The sequence below is a fragment of the Lynx canadensis genome, chromosome E1 (genome assembly GCF_007474595.2).
Source record: "Lynx canadensis isolate LIC74 chromosome E1, mLynCan4.pri.v2, whole genome shotgun sequence".
Lineage (NCBI taxonomy): Eukaryota > Metazoa > Chordata > Mammalia > Carnivora > Felidae > Lynx > Lynx canadensis.
Window position 1 is genome coordinate 54,510,535 of NC_044316.2, and position 24,280 is coordinate 54,534,814.

The following is a 24,280-nucleotide window of genomic DNA, read 5'->3' on the forward strand; positions in this document are numbered from 1 at the left end:
ATCCTGAAGACCCCCATTGCCTTCCTGCTCCTCACCCAGTCCTGTGCTTGGCCACCATCTACAGCCTGTGGACCGAAGGGGAAATGCTTGGACACATTTTACCAGGTCCTGTCTCCTCCATCTTAACTGAGTGGAAAAGGAGAGAGTTGGGACTGGTGGGAAGGTGGATGCTTTTGGTGCTAGTAGCCACCAGGCTTTGAAGTGTGCAACCCCTATTAGGCCCACTTCCTGGAAACAGATTTCTTTTAAGGAAAAAAGATACCAGTGAACATTCAGCAGAGGGAAATTCAACCTCATCTGCCCCCAGCCAAGAGTGGCAATAATCTCTGGGAAGAATGCCTTCCACAAATATTGAGCATTTACTCCGTGCCAGAGCTGGGCAGAGAAGAGTAAGTCTTGGTGCTGCCCTCAGCACAAAACCAAGGACTGAGAATTGTTCCCCAAGGAGGAAAGCCCCTGAGTCTCTCGGAGGGGACAAATGACGAAGAGAGAAATGAAGGAAGGCGGCCCATCTGATTCCAGAATCCACACTTAGCTGTTTTCCTGGGAATTCTCTAGAGAGGGTCTGGAGCAGTTCCTGACCAGTGGAGAGTAGAGCTCACGTACATCCTGTCCCTAAGCTCTGCGCCCCTTAGCGCCCAGGACTTTGCTACTCTGCCCAGCCAGAGGCAGAGAAGCCCCCGGCCACCTTGGGATGAGATGTACTTCCCCAGGTTGTATCAGCTCCCCACAGAAGTTGAAGGGCTTGATGAGGGGTCTTGGGGCCACTGTCCTAAGTAGAGCCGCTAGGGTACCCAAGAACCCAGATTCTAGTCATAACTCCTGTCCCAAGGGGTGTGCATAGGGCAGGGGCTGACTACAGGCACCATGGTCAAAAGACGCATGTTGGGGTGCAAGGAACTGACGCCCTCATTCCAGAGTCGTCCCTTGGTCTGAGAGGTTGGTGTGCGCCCCTCATCAAGTGCAAAGGGGGTTTTGAGGTCCTTCTGCTTCGACGTTCCCCCCACATGGGCGCCCTCCGACTCCTCTGGGTTCCCAAGGGCCCTTAGAGACACCCCTCGATGCAACCTCGACCCTTCACCACCCTTCCGGACGCGCGTCGCCCCCAGCCAGGAGCTCAAGGCACAGAACGCGCCGCTCACGCGCGCCGAGCGCAGGAACGACCCGGCCCCTTGTTTGCCTAGGCCCGCCCCTTCCGCCCTCTCGGGTGGGGCTAAGTGAGGCTTCCGCCGGAAACCTGGAATCGAGCAGAAAACCAAGCTCGGAAGCTAAGCTCTGGGTGTTGTTAGTCCCTCGTCCTCGTCCCCTGCGTCCAAATTTAGGTTTTCACGCCCAGTTTTTACAAGGTCCTGAGGCCCCACCTCACCCCCACATTCCAACTTCGGCAGAACCTGAGGCCAGGAAAGGAACCTATTTCCGGCCTCACCTCCCACTCTCCTGTCCTTCCCCGGTCCCCCTCTGCCCCCCTGACCATGGCCCAGAAGCCGAAGGTAGACCCCCACGTCGGGCGCCTGGGATACCTGCAGGCACTGGTCACGGAATTCCAAGAGACGGAGAGCCAAGGTGAGAAGGGCAGGGTGGGGGGCAGAAGACGGGGCAGTGGTCCGGCCGCCACAGCCGTTCCGAACCTGGCCCCAATGCCGCTTTTCTACCGCAGACGCCAAGGAGCAAGTACTGGCCAACCTCGCCAACTTCGCCTATGACCCCAATAACTACCAGTATCTGCGGCAGCTGCAGGTCCTTGATTTATTCCTCGATTCGCTGTCGGAGGAGAATGAAAACCTGGTGGAGTTTGCTATTGGTAAGGATGGGGCAGATCTCCCAGATGCCTAATTTGACTTGGTGAGATAAGTGAGTCATTGGGAAAGGAATCTTTTAAGCAGTCCCTCTGCTGAGAAGGCAGGTCGTCTCATTGTCTGTACCAGCGATGTCTGTGCCACCTCCTCGGTTAACACATTGTCCCGGGTCACAGCTAGCTTGAGTCAGGTCTGCAACTAATACCCAGGACTTCCTCTGCATGCGTGCTTTCCCTCCCACTTAGAGATGAGATAATAATTGAGGGAATGGATTGAAGCCACTTGAAGGGAAAAACGTTTATAGAATGCCGTTTTTAAACATCTCTATTAGAAAAAAAAATTTTTTTAATGTTTATTTTTAAGAGAGAAAGCGTGCACATGGGGGAGAGGCAGAGAGAGGGAGACACAGAATCCGAGGCAGGCTCCAGGCTGTCAGCACAGAGCCTGTCGCGGGGCTCGAACTCAGGAACCAAGAGATCATGACTCTAGCAGAAGTTGGATGCTTAACCAGCTGAGCCACCCAGGTGCCCCATAAACATCTATGTCTTAATGTATTAATATCAGGAGACGTAGAGGTGATTTGGAATGGCTATGACTTCTGTAGTTGTTATGGTCTAAAACCTATGAAGTATTCAGTGGACATACTTATTGGGCATGTACTGTGTGAGGAAGTTACTGTTCTTGTTTTGTTTTTTTCTTTAAGTTTATTTTGAGAGAGGGAGAAGGGGCGGGACAGAGTCGGGGGAGAGAGAATCCTAAGCAGGTTCCGCACTGTCAGTGCAGACAGAGCCCGATGTGGGACTTGATCTCAGGATCCATAAGATCATGACCTGAGCTGAAATCAAGAGTCAGATGCTTAGCCGCCTGAGCCACCCAGGGGCCCCTGCAAGGTACTGTTCTAAATGCTGGAGATATGGGGAACAAGTTGGGGAAAGGTCTTTGCCCTCAAGGAACTTACATTCTAGTAGGGGGAGACAGATGGTGAGCAAACAAACAAAAAAGCTGAGGCTCTGAAAGAAGTGAACAGGGTGATGATGGAGAGCATAGGTGGGAGCTGCTTCATTTCTGCCATCATGGGAAGTCATTGTAGAAAGAGGCCCAGCATGGTCAGGAACCCTAAAGCAGGAGGAGCCAGAAAGAAGGCTGATGTGGCAGGCTATGGTGAATGAAGCAGATTGGTACAAAATGGGTTACAGAGGTGGGCGGCACCAGAATTTATAGGGACTTAGATCTAGGCCATGGAAAAGAGTTTGGATTTATTCTGAGGACAAATGTTCATTTTTCAATATGCATCTTAAAAAATAACGTTTTTCTACACAACCAAAGGAATCTTATTTACATAGAGAAAGAAACCTTTTATTTATTTATTAGGTTTATTTATTTATTTTAAAAGAGAGAGAAAACCCACACGCCTGCCAGTTGGGGAAGGGCAGAGAGAGAGAGAGAGAGAGAGAGAGAGAGAGAGAGAGAATCACAAGCAGGCTCCGAGCTATCAGTGCAGAGCCCCATGTGGGGCTCAGTCTCACGAATCGTGAGATCATGACCTGAGCTGAAATCAGGAATCCGATGGTTAACCAACTGAGCCACCCAGGCGCCCTGAGAAAAAAACATTTTATAATAAATCCATTATCACTTAATACCTACTTATGCAAATTTTTCTAATAGTTCCCAAAATGACATTTTCCTGTTGGTTTGTATAAACCAGGAACCAATCCAGAATTCATGCATTTAATCTGGTTGTTATGTTCCTTAGCTCTCTCTTTCTCTCTTTCTGTCTTTCTCTCTTTTTAAATGAACTTCGTGTTTTATTTCTTTAATTTTTTAAATGTTTATTCATTTTTTGAGAAAGAGAGAGAGAGAGAGAGAGAGCATGAGCAGGGGAGAGGCAGAGAGAGAGGGAAACACAGAATCCAAAGCAGGCTGCAGGCTACGAGCTGTCAGCACAGATCCCACTGTGGGGCTTGAACCCGCAAGCTGTGAGATCGTGACCTGAGCCAAAGTTGGCTGCTTAACCGACTGCACAACCCAGGCACCCTAAAAAAAAAAAAAAAAAAAAAAAAAAAATTTTTTTTTTTTTTAATTAAGCTCTATGCCCAGTGAAGGGCTTGAACTCATGACTCTGAGATCAAGAGTTGCATGCTCCGACTATGAGCCAGCTAGATGCCCCATGAACTTTGTATTTTACAACAGTTTTAGAAAAATTGCAAGAATAATACAGAGAGTTCCCATATATGCCACATCCAGCTTCTCTATTATTAACATCCTACATTAGTATGTTACATTTGTTACAATTAGTAAACCCAGTATTGATACATTATTAACTAAAGTCCACACTATTCACATTTCCTTAGTGTTTCCATAATAGCCTTTTACTGTTCCAGGATCCCATCCAGGATACTATATTACTTTTAGTTGTCACATCTTAGGCTCCTTTGGACTTGCCAGTCTCTTAGACACTCCCTTTTTTTTTATGGCATTGATGGTTTCAAGGATTGCCAGTCAGGTATTTTGTAAACTCTGCCTTAACTGGGATTTGTCTGATGCCTTTTTCTTGATTAGACTGGGTTATGGGTTTGGGGAAGGACAGCCACAGAGGTTAAGTGCCATTTTCATCACATCACACCATGTCATGGGGCTGTGCTCTCAGCATGACTTCTCACTGTGGGTGACGGCTTTGATCACCTGGCTGAGGTGGTGTTGGTCAAGTTTCTCCACTGTAAAGTTACTCTTTTTTCCTCCTCTTTCCATGTACTCTTTGGAAGGAAGTCACTACATAAATTGTCACTTTTTGGGGAGCCTAGCTGGCTCAGTCAGTGGAGCATCGAACTCTTGATCTTGGAGTTGTGAGTTTGGGCGTAGGGATTACTTAAAAAATAAAATCTTTTAAAAAATAATAAATTAAAAAATAAGTTATCTCTTTTAATCATTAGTAGGCTCTTCTTTTTTTTTTTTTTTTTTTTTGGGACAGAGAGAGACAGAGCATGAACGGGGGAGGGGCAGAGAGAGAGGGAGACACAGAATCGGAAACAGGCTCCAGGCTCCGAGCCATCAGCCCAGAGCCTGACGCGGGGCTCGAACTCACAGACCGCGAGATCGTGACCTGGCTGAAGTCGGACGCTTAACCGACTGCGCCACCCAGGCGCCCCAGTAGGCTCTTCTTTTGTAACACTAAATATTAAAGGATCCAGACCAGTTCTGCAGAATTTCCCACCTTCCTAATTGTCTGGTTGCCTCTTTCTGGTGTCATTTAGTTTGTTCCTCTTTCCTCTTTATCTTCTGTAGCCTAGAAGTTAGGCTGTAGGCCTTGAAAGAATTAACTAACACTTTTTTTTTTTTTTTTTTTTTTGCGCTGAATACATCATAGGTAGGTGTGATTTAAAATTTTGAAAGAGGGGCGCCTGGGTGGCTCAGTCGGTTAAGCGGCCGACTTCGGCTCAGGTCATGATCTCGCGGTCCGTGAGTTCGAGCCCCGCGTCGGGCTCTGTGCTGACAGCTCAGAGCCTGGAGCCTGCTTCCGATTCTGTGTCTCCCTCTCTCTCTGCCCCTCCCCCGTTCATGCTCTGTCTCTCTCTGTCTCAAAAATAAATAAAAGTTAAAAAAAAAAAAATTTTTAAATTTTGAAAGACCATCCAGGTTGGCCCCTTCTATTTGGGGTACCTGGGGCCAGAGTACAAATGGGGGTCGTCCCTCCTCTTGTCACCACAGTAGGTCTCACATTCCTTATGTGTGGACATCCTGGCTCTGTCCATACCTGCTCTGTGGCCACTCCTTCGGACTTAGGAGTGTCCGCACAACAGGGGTTGCACACACCATCAGTCGAGTCCACCCCCCTGGGAGTCAGGATCCAGGAAAGAGGCCCATGCAGTTGTGGGAGCAGGTTCAGGGCCTAGAGCTCCAGGTATGGGGCAGAGGAGGATGGGCTCTGGGTGGACTCCCTGGACTCTTCAACCTGTGGACAAGGCTCTTAGAGTGAAGCCCTCTGAAGCAGGGCCAGGAGCCCCCGTTGCCCAGGTGTACGAGTGGTGCTGGCTCGTGTCTCTGTCCCTCTGGAAGGTTATTATGCTAAGTAAATATTCTAAACAATCGGTCACTTTAAGATTTTCTTCTGTGTACGTCCTCCAGCCCCTCCCTCTGCTCCACAGCTTCTGCCATCTGACTGGTGACAGTGGCCCCTGCGGAGCATGTGGCTAAACCTCCACCTGGGAGCAGTAGAGCTCCTCCGGCTCAAGCTTTTGACTGGAGAAAACTTGCATGAAAGGAGCAGTCAACCAAAAAAAGGTTTTGCAGGATCAGGAAGTAACTTTCCCAAAGCAGGAGCTCTCTGAGCCCCTGGTGTGCTGGGCCTGGCCTGGATTCTTGCTCTCCTGGGCAGCTTCCCAGAGTAGGTGATCAAGCCCTGGACCTGGAATCCCCAGTCCCAGCTGTTCCACTTCCTAGCTGATTCTTGTGGCCGAGTTCCATCTGTCCCTTCTTTGAGACTCATTCCCTCACCTGTGTTTGCCCTACTCTGCAGGACTGTCGGGGGAACAGACGCACGGGTGCGTGTGTCTGTCTCCGTGAAGGTACTTTGTCTAGCTGGTTACTCTGTTAGTATCATTATCACCAAGCTTTTCCCTGCCACTTTTCCTCCTTGTTTTCTCTTCCTCTCCTTCCCACCAGCGCAAGATCCCTAATCCCCAGAATAGTAGCTTTCCCAGCCTTGAATCCCTCCATGGGGTTGTCGGCAGAGTAGATTTCTCTTGTATTTATTGTGCGTGACAGAGAGTCCCCGTCGTACTTAGGTGCACGTTTTGCTATTGCTGTCATTTCCTTTTCTCTTAATGTCGCTGGCCCTAAATGGCCAGCTGCCGGGTGCTTATTCCACTAACAGGCGCTTGTGGCAGGCCTGAGATTGTGATCTCCACGAGGACAGAGCCCAGCTTTGCCTATCTCTGGGGAAGGGGAGGGAAGGGCCCAGAAGGTGCAGAGCACAAACCATGACTTGTTGCTGCAGCCCTGAGTGGGGTTGGTTCTGGAATACCTGGCAGAGAGAAGAGGTGGGTTAGATTGCCTGTGGCCCACGGAACCAAAACCAGTGTCCGTTGGTTGGCAAGGAGCGTAGTGAGTTTGGTAAGAGCTGGGCTTTGGGGTCAGGCAGGCCTGGGTTCAAGTCCTGGCTCTCCCGCTTAACTCCTGGCCTGTGATTTGCCTTCTCTCATCATGTCAGCACCAGTACCTGCCTCACATAGTTGTTGAGAGAATCAAATGAGATCGAGTGTCTGCAGCTGCAGGATCCCCTAGGCCTCCACCCCAAGGGCCTGGTGTCCAGGGCCCCCTCTGAGGATAAACAGTTCCCTCATCTCCCAAAGAGGAGGTGGGATGGCATGCTGTCCTTCACGAGGGGAACCACTTGTCTGCCTCAGGGGTTCTTTCCTTCTGGAAAAACACTGAATAATAGAAAAAATAATGGAAGTTGATCGTTGGCCTCCCAGCGAGTGTCTGGGCAGCATTAGGCAAAGGGAGCCTGGCCCTAATGCATGTGTTGGCGCTGCACCCAGGCCCCCCTAGCTACAGAGCTGGTGCTCTCGCACTTCGGAGGACGTGGAGTGATAGCTGGCACTCAGGGAGCACCCTCTGTGTGCCAGGCACTGCCTTCTGTGCTTTGTCGCCTCTGACCCTGAGACACTGAAAGTGGCGCTCATAACTTCCATTTTCCATAAGGAGTCTGAGGCTTAGGAAGGATCAGTGGGTTGGCCCGAGGTTTAAAGAGTGCCAGCCTGGGACAGAAACCAAGGCTGTCAGATTCTAGAAGAGGCCAGAGGAGTTCCCAGTTCCTAGGTCTGTGGAAGGTTGAAAGGCACTTCCTCCAAACCCTTCATGTTACTGATGAGGAACCAGGCATGGAGAGAGCACTGCCTCTCGGCTGGTTCATGGCAGGGCAGGGTCCGAATGCAGGCTTCCTTCCGCCTGCCCTTGCAGCCCACCTCAGTGGCAGGCATGCTCCTGGGGTGGTGCTGATGCGCTCAGCGCTGAGATGAGACCTCCTGTCAAGTGGCTCTGCCCGCCCTGGGGGCTGAGGGCCTGACCGCCAGCCCTTTGGTTCAGCTGCAGTTGTTTTTGTGGGCTGTGGTGGCAGGTCTGAAAGCTGCACTGTGACGAGTCAGGGTCCCCGACCATTGACTTGCCGGGGGGCCATCTTCCTGTGACCTGTGAAATACCCTGGGGAGGATGACTACAACCTTAAAGAAGAATCTGGTTCCGGTGGTTGCCTGTAGCCCGCAGGGATTTTTGAGTCTCTGTACCTTCCCCTTTCTTGGCCTTTTCTTTTGTGGATTTGCCCGTTTAGAACAACTGTAGAACTGTTTTACCTTTTGGTTGTAGTCCTGGCTGCCTTTTTCCCCTCAGGGTGAAGGGCTCTGGTTGGGGGCTGTTATGATAAAAGCTGCCTTTCTGGATGCCTACTGTCTGCCCACGGTGTGCCCACTACTTGCCAGCACATGCCCACCTTGTACCAGCACTGCCTGCAAGGTCTCTGAATGTGTCACCAGCCGCAAGGCAGGTAGGACTCAGCCCTCTTTATGTATGAGGAAACAGCTCTTTAGTGAGGTTAGGTCCATTGCCTGGGGCTCACACTGTTAGTGATGACTGGAGCCAGGAATTTACCCAGTCTCCCTGGATCCAAATTCCATGCCCAGGGGACCCAGCTGGCAGACCCAATGCTGAAACCACAGAGCATCGTCTTCCTTTGTTCTTTGTTTCCACTGCACCTTGCCATTTCCACGCTATCCGTGCACAGCCCGGGGCCTTGCTTGATCGCCCACTAAGAGGAGCTGCCACTGGGAGACAGCAGTGGTTCGGGCCAGAGCTGCCCTTGTTTGGGATGGGAGGTGGGAGTGGGTGAATTACAGAGAGCCAGATAAAAAGCCTGGATCTCAGTAAATACTCAAATGAGTGAAAGAATTTGGAGCTCTTGCTCCAAATGAAGCCTTTGGCATTAATTTGGGAATGTGCCCAAAGCACTATTGGTTGACTCTCACGCGTTCTAGATGCAGTGTGTTCACCACTGCATCAGCCTAGATGCTGTATGGAGACACAAAGGAACCAGGAGAGGGCGTCTGGGCGACTCAGTCAGTTGAGCAAGCATCTGACTCTTGATTTCAACTCGGGTCATCATCTCATGGTTCATGAGTTTGAGCCCCGAGTGGGGCTGCACACACATAGTGCAGAGCCTGCTTGGGATTCTCTCTCTCTCTCTCTCTCTCTCTCTCTCTCTCTCTCTCTCTCTCTCTCTCTGCTCTTCTTGTGCTCGCTCACGCTGTATCTCTCTCTTTCAAAATAAATAAACTTAAAAAAGTGCCAGAAAACTTACAAAAAAAAAAAAAAAGAGAGAGAGAGAGATGCCAGAAGAGAATTCTCTGCCTCCAAGAAAACTGGTTGAATTTTAGGATATCACAGAATACTTGGCAGTTTTGTTACTAAATCAGGGTTCCGGGGAGCACCTAAGTGGCTGCATTGGTTAAGAGTCTGACTCTTGATCTTAGCTCATGTCTTGAGTTCAGCGCTGGACGTGGAGCCTACTTAAAAAATACATAAAAATAAATAAAACGGGGTTCAAGTAAGTGGCTTCCCAGAATTCATGTTAAATTACTTTCCCGGTTTCTATTTCCTGCAATACATGTAGTTGCCACCAGATGGTGGTGGTGCTCAGAAAAAGACCAGTATTTAAAAAATAAAAAAAAAAAAGAAAAGAAAAGAAAAAAAGACAAAGATAAATCCTCAGCAATCTCTGGGGAAAAAAATTTTTTTTAATACTTACTTACTTTGAGAGACAGCGCACACACATGGAAGAGGGGCAGAGAGAGAGGGAGACAGAGAATTCCAAGCAGGCTTGCGTTAGTGCAAAGCCTGACATGGGGCTCGATCCCACAAACCGTGAGATCATGACCTGAACTGAAACCAAGAGTCAGACACTTAACCAGGTGAGCTACCCAGGCGCCCCCCTGGAAATACTACTTAATAAAATTGAAGGCAGGCACTCCCCATGACCCAGAATTGTATTCATAGGGTTAGGGTACATGCACATGCAGACACATGCAAAAATGTCACCAGCAGCATGATCTATAACAGTTCCAAACTTGAAACAGTCAATAATAGAGTGGATGCTGACATTATGGGATATTCATACTGCTCACTTAGCAAGGTAAATGAACAATCTGTAGCTACATGTAGTAATCTTACCTGACGTTAAGCAAATGGTGCTCCGCACATAATACATACAGTGTAACTATATTTCCGTAAAATCCAAAAATAGGCGGAAGCGAGTTATGGTATTAGTATAGCAGGGGTATATATAGTAAAATTATTTTTTATTAAAAATTTAAAAGTTCCTGCTTGTTAATTAGAAATTATTAAACTATTACAAGTCAGGAAGGTGTTCACCTCTGATGGGAGAGAATTGGATCAGGAAGGGACATGCAGAGGCTTTTGGGTTGCTGACTATTTTCCTTCTTGACCTTGGTGCTGGTTACATGGGCACGTGCATTCTCATTGTTAAACTCTACCTGTATGTGTCATTTCTTTCTGTACATGTGGGTTGAAGGTATGGCCCTGTGCCAGCTTCTGGGGCTATAAACAGGTGCATGCTTGGTCCACATGTACTGCGTGCTGGGTGGCAGGGGCGGTGGTGGTACTTGATCGCATTCTTTCAATTATCTTGAGCCATTTTGCTGATAAAGAAACTGAGGCTTAGAGAAACTGAGTTGCTTGCTCTGGTCACCTAGGTCCTCAGTGGCAGTGCCAGGAATCTAACTAGATCTGCCCACCTTTGCTTCATCCTCCATATTCTGGGGCTTCACTATACCTCCTTCTCTCACTGATGAGTTAGGTAGGCTCCTGGGATCATACAGCTTTCTGCTTAAAAAGGAATTCCTCGGGGCACCTTCTGCCTCAATAGTAGAGCAATGCAGCTCAACTCATGATCTCGGAGGTCATGAGTTCAAGCCTCACGGGCTTAGAGTTCACGTAAAATAAAATGAAACAAAACAAAAAACAAGGAAGGGGTGCCTGGGTGGCCAGTCAGGTAAGCACCCAACTTCAGCTCGGGTCATGATCTCATGGTTCGTGGGTTTGAGCCCCATGTCATGCTGTCTACTGTCAGTGTGGAGCCCCATGTCCACCTCTCTCTCTGCCCCTCCCCTGTTCTCTTTCGAGCGCATGCTCTCTTTCTCGGTCTCAAAAATGAATAAACATTAAAAAAAAAAAAAAAAGGAATTCCTCAGCCATCCGTCTGTGGCAGGATTCCCCTTACAGAAAGCGGGTGACGTCAGTGTTCTCACCCTACTGCTTCCTTCCACACTAGCTGGACCGGGGCAGTCTCTGCCCTCCCTCCTGGACTTGCAGAGACCAGTTTCCCTTCCACTTAGTTCTGGACCCAAGCAAGGTGTGTGTGTGTGTGTGTGTGTGTGTGTGTGTGTGTGTGTGTGTGTTAATTTATGTGAATACATGATTGATTCACATGGTATAGAATTCAAAAGGATATGTCGTCAACAGTAACACCTTCTGTAGCCTCTTCTGGAAGCAGCCATTTACTAGTTTCTTTTATATCCTCCCAGAGATTATTTTCAGGATTTATGAACAAATATGTGTATTTACACTTACACCTTTTTGCAAGTTCTACGCTTGTGGTGGCATATGATATGTATGTTCTGCTTTTTCTTTCTTTTCTCTCTCTCTCTTTTTTTTTTTTTTTTTTTTTTTTTAGCTTAGCATCATGTCTCAGTGCACCTGCAGTATCAGCCCATAAGGAGCTGCCTCATTCTTTGTGAATGCTGTCTGCTATTCTGTGCAACGGAGGCAGGGGCACATTTAGGGGCGGCCATTCAGGTTGTCTCCACTTCGCCCTCACAGGTGGTGCTGCAGTGGAATACCTTATTTGTATGTCATTTCTCCCCTGTATGGGGTATGCCTGTAGAGTAAATTTCCAGAAGTGAAATATAGGTCAGAAGTACGAAAAGCCTTGTTTTTTCTTCTTTTGATGTAATTTGACGTTTGTTATTATGGGAAACATTCATGAGTTTAGGTCAAAACTATGTGCAAGGCATTTTCAGAGAAGCCTATCTTCCATCTCTAAGCCTGTCACCTTGTTCCCCTCCTTTTTACACATAATGGTAGCTTTCTCTACTTACTGTTCTGTCTCTCCACATTTAAATTTCAGAAAGAACTGTTTTCAAGATGCTAAAGTAAAACCCAAGAATAAATAGGCTCAGATGAAGACTTTTATCTGGGATGGGCTGCATCCAGCCCAGTGCCCTGAGGCGTCTGAGTCATCAGAGGGCATAAAGTCTTGGGCCACTCTCTCCTAGGGCATGACCTCATTTAATTCCCCAGAACAATCCTTAGACCTTCCTGTCGCAGCATCAGCGACAGCATGCAGCATCTTGCTGTGTGACCTGAGGTCCCCTACCTGACCTCTCTGAGCCTTCGGCTTTCTCATCCTTGGTTTTACTCGGGGTTTTTCTCTTTTGCCTCTCCTGGGGGTTTCTGTGGTTCCGTGTGTCTAGAGGGGCCCTGCTTTTGCCTCTTATTCTTTTTTTTGTCTTGTCTGGTTTGCCTGAAACACTTTCATCAGCCAGTCAGAACTTGGTCTCCCTTTTGTTTGGTAACCACGGTTTAAATGGCAGCACCATCAAAATACAGTGACGTGCACATATCTTAAGTGTCAGTTTGACGAATTTTTTTTCTTGAACTTTTTCTTGTTTTTTTAAGGTTTTAAATTTTGGTTAGTTAAAATTCAGTGTAATATTAGTTTCAGGTGTATGATATAGTGATTCAGCATTTCCACACAACATCCAGTGCAGTTTATTGGATTATTAAATTCATTAAGGTATATGTATATCTATGTAACCACTAAAATCAAGACCTAGAATGTTTCCATCTCCCCAGAAAGGTCTCTTTCCCAGTTAGTGTCTTCCATCCCCCCAGGTAACCAATATTCTAACCCATGGGTTTTACCTGTCCGTCCGTCTGTCTGTCCTTCCTTCCTTCCTCCCTCCCTTCCTTGATTTGATTTGATTTGATTTATTTAATGTTTATTTATTCTTGAGACAGAGACAGAGCGTGAATAGGGGAGGGACAGAGAGAGAGAGGGAGACACAGAATCTGAAGCAGGCTCCAAGCTCTGAGCTGTCAGCACAGAGCCTGACACGGGGCTCGAACCCACGAACTGTGAGATCATGACCTGAGCCACAGTTGGACACTTAACCGACTGAGCCAGCCAGGTGCCCCATATTTTATTTATTTATTTTTGAGACAGAGGACGATAGACCATGAACACGGAAGGGGCAGAGAGAGAGGGAGACAGAATCCGAAGCAGGCTCCAGGCTCAGAGCTGTCAGCACAGAGCCCAATGTGGCCCAAACTCACGAACCATGAGATCATGACCTGAGCCAAAGTCGGATGCTTAACCAACTGAACCACCCAAGTGCCCCAAGATTTTATTTTTAAGTGATCTCCACACCCACCATGGGGCTGGAACTTATGACCCTGAGATCAAGAGTCACATGCTCCACCAACTGAGCCAGCCAGGTGCCCCTGTTTTGCCTGTTCTTGAACTCCATCTGCATACAATCACACAGGATGTACTCCTGTGTCTGGTTTCTTTCACTCAGTGTTTTTGATATCCATCCAGATTTTTACAGTGTCCTTAGTTCATGTCTTCGTATGAATATGCCACAATTTGTTCATCCGTTCACCTGTTGCTAGAGATTTGAGTTGTTTCTAATTTAGAGCCTTTATGAAGAAAGCTGTTAGTTTGTACACAAGTTTTCTTGTATAGGTATGTACTCCTTTTTCTCAGAATTATGTAGAAGTGAAATTGTTGAGTCCTAGGGTAGGTGGATGTTTAACTTGTGAAGCTGCCACATACTTTTCCACCTTCATTATGCAGTGTGAGACCCCATACCCCCTGTGTATGAGAATTCCAGCATCCCCACCTCCCACCAGCTCTTACTATTGTCGTTCTGCTTTCTTTTAGCCATGATAGGCATGTGGAGGCATCTGATCCTGCCTCTGAGAAGTAGCTATGAGCACTGTGTCCTACACTGGCCCTATTGTGCAGAGTTATCCAAGTCTCTGTTCATTTTTTACATTGTGTTCATCTTTCATTGATAGTAATATACTTTAAATCTTTTTTGTTATGTTTATTCATTTTGAGAGAAAGAATAACACACACACACACACACACACACACACACACACGCTCAAGCCGGGGAGGGGCAGAGGAGAGAAGGAGAAAGAGAATCCAAAGCAGGCTCTGCACTGTCAGCACATAGCCTGATGTGTGGCTCAGTCCCACGAACTGTGAGATCATAACCTGAGCTGAAATCAAGAGTCAGTCAGCCAAAATCAAGACACTCATCCAGCTGAGTCAACCAGCTGAGCCACCCAGGCGCCCCAGTAATATATATTTCTTTATATGTTAAGTCTATTATTATATAATTTAATACTTAATATACATTATAGACTTTATATATTAAGTCTATTAATTTTTTTAAATGGTGTCATTTGATGAGGTTTTTTTTTTTTTTTGAGCAGCAAGCAAAAGTTTATTAGAATATAAGATTAGAAAGGAAGAATAGGAAAGCTCTCTTTACAGAGAGAAATAGAGCACGTGTGGGGGAGGGGCAGAGAGAGGATCCCAAGTTCAACGCGGGGCTCAAACTCCCAAAACACGAGTTCATGACTTGAGCCGAAATCAAGAGTCAGATGGTTAACTGACTGAACCACCCATGTGCCCTGGCTTTTACTTTCTAGGTGAAATTCAGCTTTTTTTTTTTGTTTTTTTTAAATCCTTTTCCTGGTTACAAAAAAATTTTTTTTTCATGGAGGAAAACTTGGAAAATAAAATAAAAATGACTCCTAATCCTGCTGCACAGAAATAAGTATTGTTAGCATTTTGCTGTGTTTCCAGCTTGTCTTTTTTTAATGTATCTGTTTACTGAGCATGTGTTATATGCCAGCCTGAGGCGACAGCATGGGACAAGACAAAGTTCCCACCCTTGTGGGATTTGTTGTCTAGTGGGGCAACCTTCAGTAAACATGATGACCAGTAATTAGGTGTGAAGGAAGGGAATGAAGGTGGGGAGGGGGCTGGTTAGGGCTGTCACAGAAGGCTCTCAGAAGAGGTGACATCTTATTGGGCTTGCTTTTTTTATTGCATTTTTATCGTATATACAGTTTGATGACTTTCTTTCCTCCTCAACTTTATGTTGTAAGCATTTTCCCGTATTAAATATTCTTTGAAAACATGATTTTTAAGAACTGTATAATTTTCCATCAGATGGACGTACTGAACTTTATCTAACCAGCCTGCTATTGTTGGGCATTGTTTAGGAAGCTTCCAGTTTTTTGTGTTACCCTCTTCCTACAGCCCTCCTTAGTTCTTTAGGGCAGGGTCACAGAGGTAGACTCAGGAGGGAAAGCTCAAAGCACCCACGGCCTGGGCTTCTCCTGGGTCCTCTGGCTCCATTTTGGGTGCTCGTGTTGAGACTTCTTGCCCCCCCGAAGCCCCTCTCTTTCCAGACCTTCGTGTTCTCCCCTCTGAGGATCGCTGCCAGCAAGGCAGAGGGGCTTGAAGAAGTGCCTGTGGTTGGGCCCCAGGCAGTGGTGAGCTCTGGCAGGCGCAGGATCCACCCTTGGAGACTTCCTAGGTCTCCAGATAGGGAGCAGATTGGGCCAGCTGTCCTGAGGCCTCCTCCTGCCTTCACCGTCCAGCACGTGCCATCTGATTATCCCCCAGCCTGGGTGGCAGTGTCCCGCCCAGGCACATCTGTGTGTGATGGTGACTCACTAGCTGAGAGTGACTCAGGATTCATCTTATCATACTTTACAGCGGAGATAAAGCCTACCCTCTGCCCCCGGTCCATTAGACTACGGTGTGGGTAGGAGGCTGCTTCACCGCTTGTAGTTCAGAAGACGTGGTGTAGGTGAGTCCGGGAAGCCAGAGGCCTGCCAGAGCATTTCTACTTGTGCCATGAGAGTGGCATAGGGTTTCCATCCCTGGGACGCGGGGCAAGTTACTCAGCAGCTCAGCTTCCGCTGAAATAGGGGTGATAGCAACACTTCATGGGGTTCGGTCATGTTCCCAGCATGTGTCTGGTGAGAGGACCCCATTGCAGGTCCCTGGGTTGCGGAAGTAAACCAGAAAGCAGGGCCTTGCCTTATGGTGTCCAGTGACGGGGACAGACAGCAAGTAGGAAGGCAGTCAACAGGATGACCCCAGGATATGCTCAGGCCTCTGAGTGTCCCATAGGGAGGGAGCTCCCCATCAGAGTGCCTGGTCTCCCTCACCTCGTGACTCTGAGAGCACCACTAAGCTGCTTCCTTCCCTCGGAGGTGCTCTGAGCCACAGCTCGAATGCCAGCACTGCAGCAGTCTGGGGGGGGCAACACCTCAGGAAGCCGTCCCATCCCCCAGCCCGCGGCCATTCCACCCTTACGCCCCTGCCCCCACCTTACCCCCCCCCTCCCCCGGCTCACTGCTTTACAACCGCTGCAACAAATATTTGTGGAGCGCCTCTTGCGCCCAGCACCAAGGACTTGACCTCAAGGCACGTACCTTCTGGTGGGGCTTGGCAGTTAGCAAGAAAACCAACCTGCCAAGATGGTTTCTGGGAATACTAAGCGTATAAAGAAGACGTGCAGTGATGAGGCGAGTGCCATGGTCATGGTGGGGAGTGGCTAGTGGGTATTCCAGGGAAACCTTACTGGTGAGGGAGCAGTGAAGGGTTGATTCCCAGCATGAGGGAGGCAGCATGTGAAAATCTGGGGCCCAAAGGCCCTAAGCATGGGCTGAGGTGGTGGCTGTTGCGAGTGACAGGGACAGAGAGGACAGACTAGATGGTACGAGGCTGTGAAGACCTCAAAGGGGAGTTCAGATTTTATCCCAAATACAGTGAGAAGTCCCTAGAGGGTAACTGGATTAAAACCTTTAAAGACATTTCCCTAGGGGCACCTGGGTGACTCCATTGGTTAAGCATCTGACTTCAGGTCAAGATCTCCTGGTTTGTGGATTCAAGCCCAGAGCCCCATGTCAGGCTCTGTGCTGACAGCTCAGAGCCTGGAGCCTACTTTGGAATCTGTGTCTCCCTCTCTCTCTGCCCTTCCCCTGTTCATGCTCTGTTTCTCTGTCAAAAATAAATAAAATGTTAAAAAAAAATTTTTTTTTAACATTTTATTTATTTTTGAGACAGAGAGAGAACATGAACAGGGGAGGGTCAGAGAAAGAGGGAGACACAGAATCTGAAACAGGCTCCAGGCTCTGAGCTGTCAGCACAGAGCCCGACGCAGGGCTCGAACCCACGGACCGCGAGATCATGACCTGAGCCAAAGTTGGACGCTTAACCGACTGAGCCACCCAGGCACCCCCCCCCCAAAAATTTTTTTAATAAATAAATTGCACTGCATCCATAAGGTAGTCACTGCATGGCCATTAGATGGTGCCATGGTTGTAGATCTGTGGGCCTGGAAAGATGTTTACAAATACGTTGTGGGGCTTTTTTTTTTTTTCAACGTTTATTCACTTGAGAGAGCATGAATGAGGGAGGGGCAGAGAGAGAGAGGGAGACCCAGAATCCGAAGCAGGCTCCAGGTTCTGAGCTGACAGCACAGAGCCCGACGCGGGGCTCGAACTCACGGGCTGTGAGATCATGACCTGAGCTGAAGTCAGATGCTTAACTGACTAAGCCACCCAGGCACCCCTACGTTGTTTTGTGTTTTAACGTTTGTTTATTTTGAGAGAGAGAGAGTGCAGGGGAGGAGGAGAGAGAGAGAGAATCCCATGCATACTCCGTGCCGTCAGTGCAAAGCCCAGTGCAAGGCTCCATCTCATGAACCATAAGATCATGATCTGAGCTGCAGTCAAGATTTGGACACAACCCACTGAGCTACTCAGGCACCCTGTTTGTTTGTTTTGTTTTGTTTGTTTTGTTTTTAAAATAAGCTTATTTATTTTGAGAGTGAGAGAGCATACACACATGAGCAGGGTAGAGACAGAGAGAGAGAATCCCAAGCAGGCTCCACGCTACTCAAGGCTTGATCCCACAAACCATGAGATCATGACCTGAGCTGAAACTAAGAGTTGGACGCTTAACTAACTGAGCCACCCAGGCGCCTGTATCACATTTTTATTAAATGTTTATATTTATTCACATATTTTGAAACTGAGGAATGAAAAGCAAATGTTAAATGGATGGTAGGATTAAGATGGTTTGTAATTTGGCTTCTAGTATTTATAACCGCTTTATTGAGATAATATAAGCTGTACATCCTTAAAGGATATGATTTGATATGTTTTGACACGTATACACCTGTGAGACCATCACCTTACCTATGTTTTTTAATTCTGTAAAGTGATGTATTACAGATTTTATTTTATTTTTTTGCTTTAATTTTTTTTTTAATGTATATTTTTGAGAAAGAGACACAGAGCATGAGTTGGGGAGTGGCAGAGAGAGAGGGAGACACAGAATCCAAAGCAGGCTCCAGGCTCTGAGCCGTCAGCAGTGTCCGACGCAGGACTCAAACTCACAAGCCACAAGATCATGCCCTGAGCCAAAGTTGGACGCTTAACCGACTGAGCCGCCCAGGCGCCCCTGTGTTTTTGCTTTAAAAAAAAAAAAAAGGAAAGCATATTAACCATTGAACTGGCTGAACCAAGAGGGGAAGGGATTGGTACCCACTTCCTGAGGCTAGGCTGTGATGGGCAGGTGGGAACCTTGAAAGGAAGGGCTGGGTACCAGAATGGACTTTGGATCTCTTGTCCCTGGGCCACCTTCTCATAGGCCTGGGCCCTTTCTCAGGACAAAGTGGGCCGAGAGAAGCTGGGAGGGGCGGTGGGAGGATGCCCAGGCCTGAGCATCCAGTCTCCCTTTGCCCTTCCCCAGGAGGCCTCTGCAACCTGTGTCCAGACAGGGCCAACAAGGAGCACATCCTGCAGACAGGCGGCATCCCCCTCATCATCAACTGCCTGTCCAGTCCCAACGAGGAGACCGTGCTGTCCGCTGTCACCACAATCATGTACCTGAGCTCGCCAGGCTCTGCCTCCCACCCTGAGCTGACTGCCATGCCCGTGGTGCAGTGCATGCTGCGCTTCTCTCTCTCGGCCAACACCAGGCTCCGGAACCTGGCCCAGATCTTCCTCGAAGACTTCTGTTCCCCAAGCCAGGTGGCGGAAGCCCGTAGCTGGCGGGCTCACTCTGCCCTGGGTATCCCACTGCCAAGGACTGAGGCCCTGCAGCAGCCCTGATCCAGGGAGGTCTCATGGCCATGGACACCCTGACTGCTAGAGACAAGACCACAATCCCAGTGGGGACTCGGGGAGCGGGAGCAGCCTGGCTCCCACTGAGTGTGTTCTCCCCAAAAGGTGCCCTTTAAGGTATTTTAAAGGTGAGTTTTCTCAGTGTGACACGTATTTACACTGTGATGAGAGGCATTAGATGAGTGAGGGAGCCAGACCTGGAGGCCCATGGAGGAGAGCAAAGGCCATTTCCATAGGTTGGCTCCCTTAACCAGCTAGAAGTCAAGAGCCTGCCTCCTACCCGCCCCCAAACCCCCCACTTGAGCCAGGCTCTCAACCTAATGTGAGAGAGAAGCAGCTGGGACCCTAGATCCAGAGGCCTTGCAGAAGGGGGTTTTCATGAGGAGCAGCTGGACCTGGGATTAGAATTGTTCATGCTTGAGGGAATAGGAATTCTCCTTTCACAGAAGTATCTGAAGTAATCTTGAGGAATACAAGTGAGAAGCCAGCTCTGGGAAGTTGGTCATGCCCACTCCAGGGCTATGGAAGCTGGGTACCTACACCACAAGGTCTCCAGGCTGGGCATTGGGTATGGTGGACACCGGCCTGGAGAACTCTGTGGCCCGGGATCACCTGTTTATCCACACAGGCCTATCTGCCGGGCACCATGGGCTTCAAAGATGAAGGTTTGGTCTCTACTCTTGAGTGATGCAGTCCGCCGACTGTGAAGGTGGCCATCAGGTGTTAAGACCACGAGTATGAGGGTGAGGACACATCAGAATAAGGCACAGACCCTTGAAGCTTCATATTCTCCCCTCACCACCCCATGGCCCTGGCCTGAACGCCTTGGCCTTCCTCCTCTGTCATCAGGGTTGGGTTAGTGAGGGCAGGTCCCTGGCCCCTGGAAGTCTCAGACTCAGGAGGGCTTCGCGAATGCAAGAGTGGTGCTCAGGGAACACAGAGGACCTCCTGACAAAAATCTGTGGTTTAGAGTCCACAGTGTATGTTGACCAGCACAGGGGAAGCGGTGTGGGACGACCATGGGAAGTTGGGGTTCAGGAGCAATGGGGAGCTTCCTGGCCTCCCTTCTGCAGTCCCTTAAGGTTGACCTCCATGGCCACGATGAAAGATGGCAGATGCAAGAGGCATGGTATCCAGATGGGTGTGGAGGTGGGACTGAGGACAGGAGAAGGGACGAGAAAGCCTCCTCCTCAGCCTGCATTCCAGCTGCCCTCCCTAGGGCTCCTGTACCTCTACTTTCCCAAATAAAGGGCCTTTAAAGAGTGGTGAGCCAAAGTGTTTTATTAAAAAGGTTCCTGAGTAGTTTTCCCACCATGATTCCTTGCCAGCCGTCTTGTGGGGTTCCAGGTGGCTGCCTTGTGAGAACCGAGGTTACTGTGTCTCCCTGCTCCACGGTGCTGGTGGCCACCGCCATGGCACTGCCCTGTCATCCAGCTCTGCTGGTGTTCCCTGATGGCCTGCCTTCCCTTCCTTCAGCTACTACCCACTGTCCCGCCCCCCCCCCCCCCCGCTTGCTGTCTATGATCTCCCTCCAGTTGTCACTCCAGGAGAGCAGCCGTCTCCTTGTGGGGGGCAGGGCGAGGTGCTGGTTGTGGCAGCAGGTGAACAAAATGTGCTCCCAGCTTGGGGTCTCCTCTTGGCCTGGGACAGGATGCAAGAGAAAGGTAGGGAGATGCAGTCTGTAATCTGGTTATTTTTACTCCCTCCCTAATCCAGCAGGCCAAATGCCTGGAAGGTTGCCAGGAAAACGGGTCTAACCTCGAATGGTGTCCTTGTCGTCAATGAGCAGGTCCCCCAAGACCACCGTCTTGTCCCTCGTCAGGATAATGCGCTCCACAAACTGCGGCCCCAGGTGATTCTCCACCCAGCGGTACTGTGGAGGGGGCACAGGTCGGTCAGCAGGGCCAGTGAGTAAGTAGGTGGGAGTGGGGTCTCCAGCCCTTGAGAGATGCTGCTCCCCTCCCCCCACACTTCCTGTGTTTCTGCGGTTTATTTAAAAAAAGGGCTTTTTAAGTTTAATTGTTTTGAGAGAGAGCACGAGCGAGAGAGCAGGGGAGGAGCAGAGAGAGAGGGAGAGAGAGAATCCCAAGTAGGCTAGGCACCTTCAGCACAGAGCCTGAGCCCTAAGCGACCGAGCCCCCGGGTACCCCTCTGCTAGTTTACTTTAATCCTCAGGATTTAGGAAGCAGTTTGCTATCAAGCGCTGGGGCAGCCGCACCTTCTCGGCCACACAGTGTTCATACTTCGTCAGAGGGCTGGTGCAGATGAAGACTTCGGTGCTGCACGCAAGGGGCGCAGGTTAGACTTAGGGTGGTGCCCTCCCTTCTTCTCCACCGCCCCTCCCCTCTTTGCCCTTTCTCACTCCTGCATGTTGTTCATCTCCTGCAGGGCTTCCAAGGCTCCAGGGATAGGCTCCAAGTCTAGGAAAAAGCCTGGGGCTTCATACACACTGGCCACTTTGTCCTGAAAGATACCATGTTCTTGTCCCAGCTTCTGCCTCCAGCAGATCTAGCCCCAGTGAGGACTCTCCAAAGATTCCTGGGGGGGTTTTGGTCTCCAAATCAAAGCCTCGGGGAGACGATTTTGCTTAGGGGGAAGCGCTCTGACAGACTTTCTCGTCCAGGGCGAACAATGGATTCTAAACGGAGGGTTTTGTTAAACAAAGGGGGAAGACAGTCTTGCCCAAGGGGTGGGCTCCCATTCTTAGGTGCCGTGTGGGGTCGGGGCTCGGGCTCCCTTGCATCCTATGGGGTTCGGGCCCTTGCTCCCGGGTATCCTGCGGGGTCGGGACTCCTCGCTCCCGGGGACACTGTGGGGACTGGGGCTCCCTGCCCGCGGACACCCGGCGTTGCATTCCCGCCCTTTGCCTACTTACCGCCAGGTCTGGCCGCAGGGCTCGGTACTGCTCGCGGGCGAGGAAGCCGCGGCGCTTTTCCAGCGCCACGTGCGGCTCCCCGGGGAACCGGCGGCGGAAGCCCCGCAGGAGGCCGGCCTCGAAGTCGGCCAGCACGCCATCCATGTCCACCAGCACCCGCACCGACCGCGCGCGCCGCGCCGCCATCGCCGCAGAGGCCGGGCAGGGATGGGGGGGGGGGGGGCGGGCAGGCGCGGGCCGCAGCTTCCGGAGGCGCGCGGTGGGCGGGCGCACCGGGCTCATTTGCATGGGCGCCGGTGAGCCGGGCCTCGCGGGAGGGCACGACTTTCCCCTGGAGGCGGCGCGGGGCGGCCCGAGAGCGCGCCCGCCTGCACGTGTACCTCCCCCAACTGCGCGGGGGAACGTACCCGCTCACCCCAAGCGGACCCGGGCGGGTCGTGGGCCGCTCGAGGGCGGATCTCAAATTCTGCGATGGGTGAATCCTGTGGGGCTGGCTCCGCCCTTAGAGTCGCGACCGCGAGTCCCGGGGCCACCGGCACAACTCTGCCCTCCCTGCTTGTGGGACAGGGCACAGGATCACGCCGGATCCCGGGCCAGAACTCCCTGAGGCCCGAATCATGGGGGCTCTCAGTAACTTTGGAGTGAATGACTGCTGAAGACCCCTGACTCGTGTGAGTAGAGCTCCTAAACTCATAAACCAGAGTTGGGAGCATCCACTTTATGCATCCAGTCCCACCCAGAGGACACGATTTCCAACAAGCTCAGGTAATCGGAGGAGGTCCTTTCTGTGGAAGGGACACCGCTGTTCTAGAATTGGCAGTTACAGCCCCCTCTAGAAAATGCCTAACATGGCTAAGTTTTGTTGACGCTCCTTTGTAGATTTTTCTCAACTTCCTGACTACGTCCAAATACATTTTCCTACAAACCATAAACTCAGATTTGATTAAGTGACCCATCTTCCTCTAGTTCCCCATCTGAGCACCCAGTACTTCCAAACCAATGTTGAAACACATTATAAAGGGGAGACTAGCCTCTCCTTCTAAAGTGATGTAATTAAAAAACTCTCAAGAAGAGGTACAATCGCTGTAGGCAATAGTGAGTCCTCCAGTGTTCCCCCTCCTTCCCATTCAAGTCACACAAACTGGGTTTATACCCAGTTTATACCCAGGCCAAAGTGTCAACGAAATACTGATTGTTCTGCCATCATCATAAAATCATTCAACTCCACTTTGTAAACCCTAAGCTTTCTAAGTAGAAAATTTAACACCCTTAGCAAACATGTTACATAGAATTTCATAAAATCTGTTCTGATAGTATCTGAATGATTGGCAGAGCTGTCCCTCCCTCACAACACTTGAATTTTGATTAGGCACTTATCTTCAAAAAATAAAAACTTAAAGCCAAGGTACAAGTGTGACACAAATCAGGGACATCTCTTTTCCAGGATCCCCACCATTAGAGAGAGAAGGGTACAGACAGGTTCCCTACCTCCAAAGAGGCTCCAATAGAAACCATAACTCAGGCTAGTATTTGCAGAGCTAACCTGTTTTCATAAAATCAGACAGATCCTATACCAAAGCTGTTGATTCTCCATTTTGCAAATGCTTCCTTTGCACCTTAAGGGAGAAAAACTTTACCCCCTGAATCTATTCTTCCCAAAGAAATGTCCCAATAGTTCAAATGAAGCCAGTGGTTATGCTCATCGTCTCAACGGTCTTACTTTTTAAGATAGGAAACTGGATCCAAGATGACAAGCCTAAAGAACACAGTTGGGTAGTAGTGCAACTAGACCTAAAAGCCAAGTCTTAATGCCCAATTTGGACATTTAATATAAATATAGCATATTGGTCTGGAACCTTCTGCCTGAACGCAAAGAGCTTTCCTCTCTTCTGTCCGCTCAGATCCTCCTCCCCTTCCTTTGGAGTGCTCTTCTGTAGCCACCCACCATTGAGAAGCACCTTGATGGAGGAGAGGACTTAAAAACTTACATGTTACTGCCCAGCACAGAGAGTGGGTACAAGAGTCTAAAATATATTACCTAGGGGCGCCTGGGTGGCGCAGTCGGTTAAGCGTCCGACTTCAGCCAGGTCACGATCTCACGGTCCGTGAGTTCAAGCCCCGCGTCAGGCTCTGGGCTGATGGCTCGGAGCCTGGAGCCTGTTTCCGATTCTGTGTCTCCCTCTCTCTCTGCCCCTCCCCCGTTCATGCTCTGTCTCTCTCTGTCCCAAAAATAAAAACGTTGAAAAAAAAATTTGTTTTAATATATTACCTAATAAATATTTTATCATTTATCCGTATCCCTGTATTTTATTAGCAC

The 24,280-nt window shown here is 49.4% G+C and overlaps 2 protein-coding genes across 6 annotated transcripts; one reads left to right on the plus strand and one right to left on the minus strand.

The window, feature by feature from the left end:
* The first annotated feature begins 1,236 nt into the window (after positions 1 to 1,236).
* ARMC7 (armadillo repeat containing 7) lies at positions 1,237 to 20,350 on the plus strand. Of its 5 annotated transcripts, none has more exons than XR_003964669.1 (4): positions 1,237 to 1,563; positions 1,658 to 1,801; positions 8,181 to 8,334; positions 18,715 to 18,800. XR_003964669.1 is itself a non-coding variant. In XM_030295702.1 (4 exons), exons 1-4 carry the CDS (start codon positions 1,473 to 1,475, stop codon positions 6,552 to 6,554), a joined length of 333 nt encoding a protein of 110 aa, XP_030151562.1. In that variant the 5' UTR covers positions 1,237 to 1,472; the 3' UTR covers positions 6,555 to 8,174. The 5 variants fall into 5 exon arrangements, 4 of the variants coding, with proteins under 4 accessions (XP_030151562.1, XP_030151559.1, XP_030151561.1 ...); XM_030295702.1 differs by lacking the exons at positions 8,181 to 8,334; positions 18,715 to 18,800 and adding exons at positions 3,791 to 3,795; positions 6,462 to 8,174; XM_030295699.1 differs by lacking the exon at positions 8,181 to 8,334 and having other exon boundaries at positions 18,715 to 20,350.
* Positions 20,012 to 22,187, minus strand: NT5C (5', 3'-nucleotidase, cytosolic). Its single transcript, XM_030295698.1, has 5 exons — positions 21,964 to 22,187; positions 21,451 to 21,551; positions 21,307 to 21,367; positions 20,847 to 20,961; positions 20,012 to 20,729 (listed from the first exon to the last, which is right to left on the minus strand). Exons 1-5 carry the CDS (start codon positions 22,147 to 22,149, stop codon positions 20,515 to 20,517), a joined length of 678 nt encoding a protein of 225 aa, XP_030151558.1. The 5' UTR covers positions 22,150 to 22,187; the 3' UTR covers positions 20,012 to 20,514.
* Between the last annotated feature and the right edge of the window lie 2,093 nt (positions 22,188 to 24,280).

Coding starts and splice junctions, on each gene's coding strand:
- NT5C (XM_030295698.1), bottom strand. CDS start 22,149: ATGGCGGCGCGGCGCGCGCGGTCGGTGCGGGTGCTGGTGGACATGGAT. Junction 21,368..21,450: donor GAGATGAACAACATGCAGGA/GTGAGAAAGGGC, acceptor CCTTGCGTGCAG/CACCGAAGTCTTCATCTGCA. Junction 20,730..20,846: donor CGACAAGGACACCATTCGAG/GTTAGACCCGTT, acceptor ATCCTGTCCCAG/GCCAAGAGGAGACCCCAAGC.
- ARMC7 (XM_030295699.1), top strand. CDS start 1,473: ATGGCCCAGAAGCCGAAGGTAGACCCCCACGTCGGGCGCCTGGGATAC. Junction 1,564..1,657: donor CCAAGAGACGGAGAGCCAAG/GTGAGAAGGGCA, acceptor TTTCTACCGCAG/ACGCCAAGGAGCAAGTACTG. Junction 1,802..18,714: donor CCTGGTGGAGTTTGCTATTG/GTAAGGATGGGG, acceptor GCCCTTCCCCAG/GAGGCCTCTGCAACCTGTGT.